Consider the following 8,034-nt stretch of genomic DNA (forward strand, 5'->3'; position numbering starts at 1 on the left):
GAAGGGATGGAGCCCGACGGGGTCATCGAGGTCAGAAACTGGGAGGGACTGGGAGGGGTTAGAGCCGTACTGGGATGGACTGGGAGGGGTTTGGGAGGGACTGAGAGGGTTTGGGGGGGCTGGGAGGGGTTAGAGCCGTACTGGGATGAACTGGGGTGAAGTGGGTGGCGTTAGAGCCATACTGGGATGGAATGGGAGGGGTTAGAGCTGCACTGGGGTGAACTGGGAGGGGTTAGAGCCGGACTGGGATGGACTGGGAGGGCTTTGGGGGGGACTGGGATAGACTGGGAGGGGTTGGAGCTGCAGTGGGATGAACTGGGAGGGGTAAAAGTCAGACTGGGATGCACTGGGAGGGGTTAGAACCGTACTGGGATGGACTGGGAGGGGTTTGAGGGGGACTGGGATGGACTGGGAGGGGTTAAAGCTGCACTGGGGTGAACTGGGAGGGGTTGCAGCCATACTGGGGTGAACTGGGAGGGGTTAGAGCCGAACTGGAATGGACTGGGAGGGGTTCTAGCCATACTGGGAGGGACTGGGAGGGGTTACAGCCGTCCTGGGATGAACTGGTCCGGCTCCCTTTCGTTACTGGGATCCCCTTTGTCCTGTGGGGCTCGGGGCGGCCGGTGCCGGTGTGTACTGGTGCGTACTGGTCTGTACTGGTGCGTACTGGTCTGTACTGGTGCTCACTGGTGCGTACTGGTGCGTACTGGTGCTCACTGGTGCGTACTGGCGCAGAGTAACTGGCACGAGGTGGTGGACAGCTTTGACGAGATGAACCTGTCGGAGGCGCTGCTGCGCGGGATCTACGCCTACGGCTTCGAGAAGCCCTCGGCCATCCAGCAGAGAGCCATCCTGCCCTGCATCAAAGGTCAGACCAGTACGGACCAGTATGGACTGGTACAGTCCAGTATAGAGCACTGTGGGCCTGCATAAATCACCCTAAACCTGTACAGACCAGTATAGACCAGTACAGCCCATGGCTTCGATCAGCCCTCGGCCATCCAGCAGAGCCATCCTGCTCTGCATCAAAGGTCAGACCAGTACAGACCAGTATGGACTGGTATGGACTAGTATGGACCGGTATGGGCCTGTGTAACTCACCCTAAACCTGTACAGACCAGTATAGACCACTACAGACCAGTACAGGGCACGATGGTCCTCCCAGTGCTCCCAGTTCAGCCCCAGTTCAGCGCCAGTTCAGCCCAGTGCTCCCAGAGCCGTCGCTCGTTCTGGCACAGCGGGGCCTGGAGCTCGTCCCAGCTGAGCCCAGGTGTGACCCTGGCACTGCCCAGGGTGAGCTCAGCTGAGCTGTGCCAGGAAGACATCTGAGCTCAGCTGGGCTCACCTGGGCTCACCTGGGCTCACCTGGGCTCACCTGGGCTCACCTGGGCTCACCTGGGCTCACCTGGGCTCACCTGGGCTCACCTGGGCTCACCTGGGCTCACCTGGGCTCACCTGGGCTCACCTGGGCTCACCTGGGCTCACCTGGGCTCACCTGGGCTCACCTGGGCTCACCTGGGCTCACCTGGGCTCACCTGGGCTCACCTGGGCTCACCTGGGCTCACCTGGGCTCACCTGGGCTCACCTGGGCTCACCTGGGCTCACCTGGGCTCACCTGGGCTCACCTGGGCTCACCTGGGCTCACCTGGGCTCACCTGGGCTCACCTGGGCTCACCTGGGCTCACCTGGGCTCACCTGGGCACACCTGAGCTCAGCTGAGCCCAGGTGTGACCCTGGCACTGCCCAGCTGAGCTCAGATGTCTCCCTGGCACAGCTCAGCTGATCTCAGGTGTGACGCTGGCACTGCCCAGGTGAGCTCAGGTGTGCCCAGGTGTGCCCAGGTGTGTCCCTGGCACTGCCCAGGGTGAGCTCAGCTGAGCCCAGCTGAGCTCAGATGTGCCCACGTGAGCCCAGGCGTGTCCCTGGCACAGCTCAGCTGAGCTCAGGTGTGACGCTGGCACTGCCCAGGTGAGCAATTCCCACCCCACCCAGTGCTCCCAGTAGCTCCCAGTAGCTCCCAGTAACCCCAGTATCCCCAGTAGCTCCCAGTCCCTCCCAATCCCTCCCAGTAACTCCCAGTAGCTTCCAGTAATTCCCAGTGCTCCCAGTATCCCCCAGTCCCTCCCAGTATCCCCCAGTTCCCTCCCAGTCCCTCCCAGTACCCCCAGTGGCTCCCAGTTCCTCCCAGTGCTCCCAGTTCCTCCCAGTGCTCCCAGTTCCTCCCAGTGCTCACCTGTCCAGAGCTGTGGGCACGGACACACCTGTGTCCACCTGTGCCCCTCTGTACCCGCCTGTACCTCACCTGTACCCGCCTGTGCCCACCTGTGCCCACCGGTACTGACCTGTGCCCACCTGTGCCCACCTGTACCCACCTGTACTGAGCTGTACCTCACCTGTACTGACCTGTACTGACCTGTACCCACCTGTACCCCCTGTGCCCACCTGTACCCCCTGTACCCGCCTGTACCCACCTGTACCTCACCTGTACTGACCTGTACCCACCTGTGCCCCTCTGTACCCACCTGTGCCCAGCTGTACTCACCTGTCCCCTCTCCCGCAGGCTATGACGTCATCGCTCAGGCTCACCTGTACTCACCTGTCCCCCCCCTCTCCCGCAGGCTATGACGTCATCGCTCAGGCTCACCTGTACTCACCTGTCCCCTCTCCCCGCAGGCTATGACGTCATCGCTCAGGCTCACCTGTACTCACCTGTCCCCTCTCCCCGCAGGCTATGACGTCATCGCGCAGGCGCAGTCGGGCACAGGTAAAACCGCCACCTTCGCCATCTCCATCCTGCAGCAGGTGGAGCTGGAGCTCAAGGCCACGCAGGCGCTCGTGCTGGCGCCCACCCGCGAGCTGGCCCAGCAGGTACCAGTATGAACCAGTATGAACCAGTACGGAGCGGTACGGACCGGTACAGACCGGTTCAAACCGGGTCAAAGCTCCCCAAACTGGTGCTGGTGTCTGTGGGGCGCCCCCTAGTGGCTGCCCCCGCACCTGTGCGGGCACCAGCACGAACCAGTATGGACCAGTATAAACCAGTATGGACCAGTACGAATGAGTTGGGATGGGGTAGAGACCGGTACAAACCAGTTTAAAGTGGTATAAATTACTCGAAACCAGTCCAAACTGGTATGAACCAGTATGGACCAGTAAAAACCAGTACGAAGCGGTATAACCAGTATAAACCAGGATGGAGCACTACGAACGAGTTTGGATGGGTTTAAACCAGTATAGACCAGTATAAACCAGTACAAGTTGGTGTATTTTGTTCTAAATGAATCCAAACTGGTATGGACCAGTAAGAACCAGTGTGGACCAGTATAAACTGGTATAAATTAGTTCAAATCAGTATAAACCAGTATAGACCAGTATGAACTGGTAAAAGTTATTACAAACGAATAGAAACCAGTATGGACTAGTGCAAACCAGTATAAACTGGTATAAACTAGAACAAACCAGTCCAAACCAGTATAAACCAGTCCTGACCAATGCAAATCAGTTCAGATCAGTCCAAACCAGTATAACCCAGTGCTGACCAGAATAAACCGGTATAACCCAGTCTAAACCAGTATAACCCAGTGCTGACCAGAATAAACCGGTATAACCCAGTCCAAACCAGTTCAGACTGGTCCATAACCGTCCGACCTGGTCTAAACCAGTATAACCCAGTCCAAACCATTTCAAACCAGTCCAAACCAGTATAACCCAGTCCAGCCCGGTCCGTCCCAGTCCAAACCAGTCCAAACCAGTCCGAACCAGTTCCCCGCCGCCTGGGCAGGGCGTGGCCCGCTGGCCCCGGTCCCGAATCCGGCGGGGGCAGAGCAAAGCGGCTCCCAGTTCATCCCAGTCCGGACCAGTGGCCGAACTGGTTCATGCCTGGGCCACACCCCCGGCGCCGATGATGTCACCGATGATGTCATCGCCGCCAGGGCGGGAAACGCGGCTGGAAAATGGGGAAATTTGGGGTTTTTGGGGGGTTTTGGTTTGGGGTCGAGCCGGATTTTTTGGGGAATTTTTTTGGATTTTGGGGGATTTCTGAGGTTTTTTGGGGAATTTTTGGGGATTTTGGGGGAATTTTTGGGCGTTTTAGGGATTTGAGGGAATTTTTGGGGATTTCGGGGGAATTCTTGGGGATTTTTTGGGACCTTCAGGGGGAAATTTCTGGGGGAGTTCCATCAAATTCCGGGGGATTTTGGGGCTTTGAGGGGAATTTCGGGCGTTTGGGGGGGTTTTTAGGAGGAATTTGGGGCGAATTCCAAGATTTTGGGGGAGATTTGTGGGGTTTTATTTATGGGGGTTTTTTAAGGGATTTTTGGGGATTTTGGACGAGATCAAAAATGGGGGGTTTGGGGTTTTTGGGGAAAGAAACTTTTGGGGTTTTTTTTTCTGTGAAATTTCAGGGTTTTGGGGGAAATTTTGGATTTTTTTTTTCCGTAGAAATTTTTTGGGCGTTTTTTAGGGGATTTTGGGGGTTTTGTGGAGTTGGGGTTTTTGTTTTTTTTTTTTTTGTAACTTTGAGGTTTTTGGGGTTTTTGGGGGAGGTTTTGGGGCTTCCAGAGGGGTTTTAGGGGTGGTTTTGCCGTTGATGATGTCACCGATGACGTCACAGCTGCAGGAGGTTCAGGGGGGCCTCGTTCAGGTGCCAAAATTGGGGATTTTTATGGGATTTTAGGGGTTTTAGCAGGAATTTGAGGGTTTTAGGGGGGTTTGGGGCTTTTGGGGGGCTCTTTCCACCCCTGACCTCACTGATGATCTCACTGATGACATCAGCGATGACGTCACAGACCCGGAAGCTCCCCACAGGGGGATCCCAGGGCAGATTTGGGGCTGAAAAGCGGGATTTTTATAAACGGGGATTTTCACCATTTCCAGTGGGATTTTGGGCCGGGGATTTTGGGATTCGGGGTTTTCCGGGCAGCTCTTTCTGCTGATGACATCAGTGATGATGGAGCAGAGCCAGAAAGTCCCCACAGGGGGGGTTCTGGAGCCAATTTGGGGCTGAAAAGCGGGATTTTTATAAACGGGGTTTTTACCGTTCCTGGGGGGATTTTGGGCTGGGAATTTTGGGATTCGGGGTTTTCCAGGTGGCTCTTTGTGCTGATGACATCACCGATGACATCACAGACCCAGGAAGTCCCCACAGGGGGGGTTCTGGAGCCAATTTGAGGCTGAAAAACGGGATTTTTATAAAGGGGATTTTTACCATCCCCGGGGGGATTTTGGGCCGGGAATTTTGGGATTCGGGGTTTTCCGGGCTGCTCTTCCCGCTGATGACATCAGCGATGACGTCACAGATCCAGAAGGTGGTGATGGCGCTCGGGGACTACATGGGGGCCTCGTCCCCCGCCTGCATCGGCGGCACCAACGTCCGCGCCGAGGTGCAGAAGCTGCAGCTCGAGGCCCCGCACGTCGTCGTGGGCACCCCGGGCCGCGTGTTCGACATGCTCAACCGCCGGTATCTGTGTGAGTGACCCAAAAACGCTGAAATTCACCCCAAAAACGGCATCGGCCGCCCCAAAAACCCCCAGGAATGGGACAAAACGGCCCCAAAACGGGTGAAATGTGCTTTAAAATGGGACAAAATGCCTCGAAATCGGGTCTGGGATGGCTGAACTGCAGATTCCTCTGTGAGTGACGCCGAAAACCCTGAAATTCACCCCGAAAACGGCACTGGCCACCCCGAAAACCCCCAAAGAACGGGAGAAAATGGCCCCAAAATGGGCAAAATCCGCTTTAAAATGGGATAAAACGGTTCAAAATCGGGTCTGGGATGGCTCAACCGCCGGTATCTGTGTGAGTGACCCAAAAACCCCGAAATTCACCCCAAAAACGGCACCAGCCGCCCCGAAAACCCGCAAAGAATGGGAGAAAACGGCCCCAAAACGGGCAAAATCCGCTTTAAAATGGGATAAAACGGTTCAAAATCGGGTCTGGGATGGCTCAACCGCCGGTATCTGTGTGAGTGACCCAAAAACCCCGAAATTCACCCCAAAAACGGCATCAGCAACGTCAAAACCCCCCAAATTTACCAAAATCCACCCTAAAATACCCAATTTCGGTGTTTTTCACTCACAAAAATCCCAGATTTTGGAGGTTTTCGGGATGAGCTGACCCGGGGGGGGTCCCTAATTTGGGGTGAGAGTCCCAATTTTAGGGTTTTTAGTTCAAAAATCCCAAATTTTGGGGTTTTTTTTTTTATTTTTTGGGGGGATTTCCCATTTTTTGGGGTCTGGCATTTTGGGAGGAGTCGGGAATTTGGGAATTTTGGGGTCCCCCCGTGATGAGCTGCGTGTCACCTGACCCCGGGGGGGGTCCCGGCCCCGCGTCCTGCCCGGCCCCGACCCCAAAACCCCCGGGGGCTGATCAGCGCCAGGGCTGAGGGGGCCCCCCAAAATCACCCCAAATCACCCAAAATCCAGCCTGGGAACCCCCAAAAACCCCAAAATCACCCCAGATCACCCTAAAATCCAGCCTGGGGACCCCCAAAAAACAAAAAATCACCCCAAAATCACCCCCAAATCCAGCCTGGGAACCCCAAAAAAACAAAAAAATCACCCCAAATCCAGCCTGGGAACTCCCAAAAAACAAAAAATCACCCCAAAATCACCCCCAAATCCAGCCTGGGAACCCCAAAAAAACAAAAAAATCACCCCAAATCCAGCCTGGGAACTCCCAAAAAACAAAAAATCACCCCAAAATCACCCCCAAATCCAGCCTGGGAACCCCAAAAAAACAAAAAAATCACCCCAAATCCAGCCTGGGAACTCCCAAAAAACAAAAAATCACCCCAAAATCACCCCCAAATCCAGCCTGGGAACCCCAAAAAAACAAAAAAATCACCCCAAATCCAGCCTGGGAACTCCCAAAAAACAAAAAATCACCCCAAATCACCCCAAAATCCAGCCTGGGAACCCCAAAAAGCCCCAAAATCACCCAAAATCCACCCCGGGAAACCCAAAACCTCCCCGAAATTTCCCTGGGAACCCAAAACTTCATCCTGGGAAGACCCAAACTCCCCCTAAAAAAAAAACAACCCCAAAACAACCAAAAAAAAAAACCCCAAATCCTCTCCCCCCCGCCCCCAACCACCCTCGGGATCCCCCGAGACCGCGGGAATTGCCCAAAATCCCGTTTTTTAGCCCCAAAATTCATCAAGATGTTCGTGCTGGACGAGGCGGACGAGATGCTGAGCCGCGGCTTCAAGGATCAAATCTACGACATCTTCCAGAAGCTGAGCGGGAACACGCAGGTGGGGGGGCCCCAAATCACCCCAAAATTCCCCCCCCAAAAAATCCCGAAAAAAAAAACCCCCAAAAAGACCCAAAAATCGAGGAATTCGCACCAAAAAAACCAAAAAAACCAAAAAAACCAAAAAATCCCGGAGGGGCGGTGTGCGCACAGCGCCCCCTGGCGGCCGCGGTGGGTACCGGGCGGTTTGGGGAATTTTGGGAGATTTTGGGAGGGTTTTGGGAATTTTGGGGGGGGATTTTTGGGAATTTTGGGGGGGTTTCTGGGGAGGTTTTTTTGGGAATTTTTGGGGAGGTTTTGGGGTTCCTCGGGGGAATTTGGGGTCTCTGGAAGTTCCCGGAGGGGCCCTAAAGAGGATTTGGGGTGAAATTCCGGGATTTTGGGAGGGATTTGGGGTCTCCTGGGTCAATTTTTGGGCTCCTTTTTGGTTTTGGGGAGAGGTTTGGGGTCCCTGGGGGATTTTTGGGGGTCCCTGGGAGATTTTGGGATTTTCTGGGGGGAGTTTTGGGCTCCTGAGTCCAATTTTGGGGTCCCAATCCCATTTTTGGGCTCCCTAATTAATTTTAGGAAGCCTTTGGTCACTTTTAGGGGATCCCTGGTTGTATTTTGGGGTGGTTTGGGGGATTTTTGGGGTCCTGACCCCGTTTTTGGGGGATTTGGACCCATTTTGGGCGTCCTTGGCCAAAATTGGGGTTTCCTGTGAGGTTTTTGGGGGTCCCGACCCCTTTTTAGGAGTCCTGACCTCGTTTTTAGGGGGTCCCTTGGCAGTTTTAGGGGTTTTGG

General features: G+C 55.0%; 1 protein-coding gene across 1 annotated transcript; it reads left to right on the forward strand.

Annotated features, from left to right (window-relative positions):
• Positions 1–6: 6 nt before the first annotated feature.
• Positions 7–7,489, forward strand: LOC103620061 (eukaryotic initiation factor 4A-I-like; the record flags this gene model as incomplete). The annotated part of the gene is made up of 5 exons (XM_017740725.1): positions 7–30; positions 736–868; positions 2,729–2,868; positions 5,298–5,466; positions 7,143–7,489. Coding segments are annotated over exons 1-5 (813 nt in total), but the record flags the coding sequence as incomplete, so codon positions are not given.
• Between the last annotated feature and the right edge of the window lie 545 nt (positions 7,490–8,034).

The sequence above is a fragment of the Corvus brachyrhynchos genome, unplaced genomic scaffold (assembly GCF_000691975.1).
Source record: "Corvus brachyrhynchos isolate BGI_N302 unplaced genomic scaffold, ASM69197v1 scaffold648, whole genome shotgun sequence".
Lineage (NCBI taxonomy): Eukaryota > Metazoa > Chordata > Aves > Passeriformes > Corvidae > Corvus > Corvus brachyrhynchos.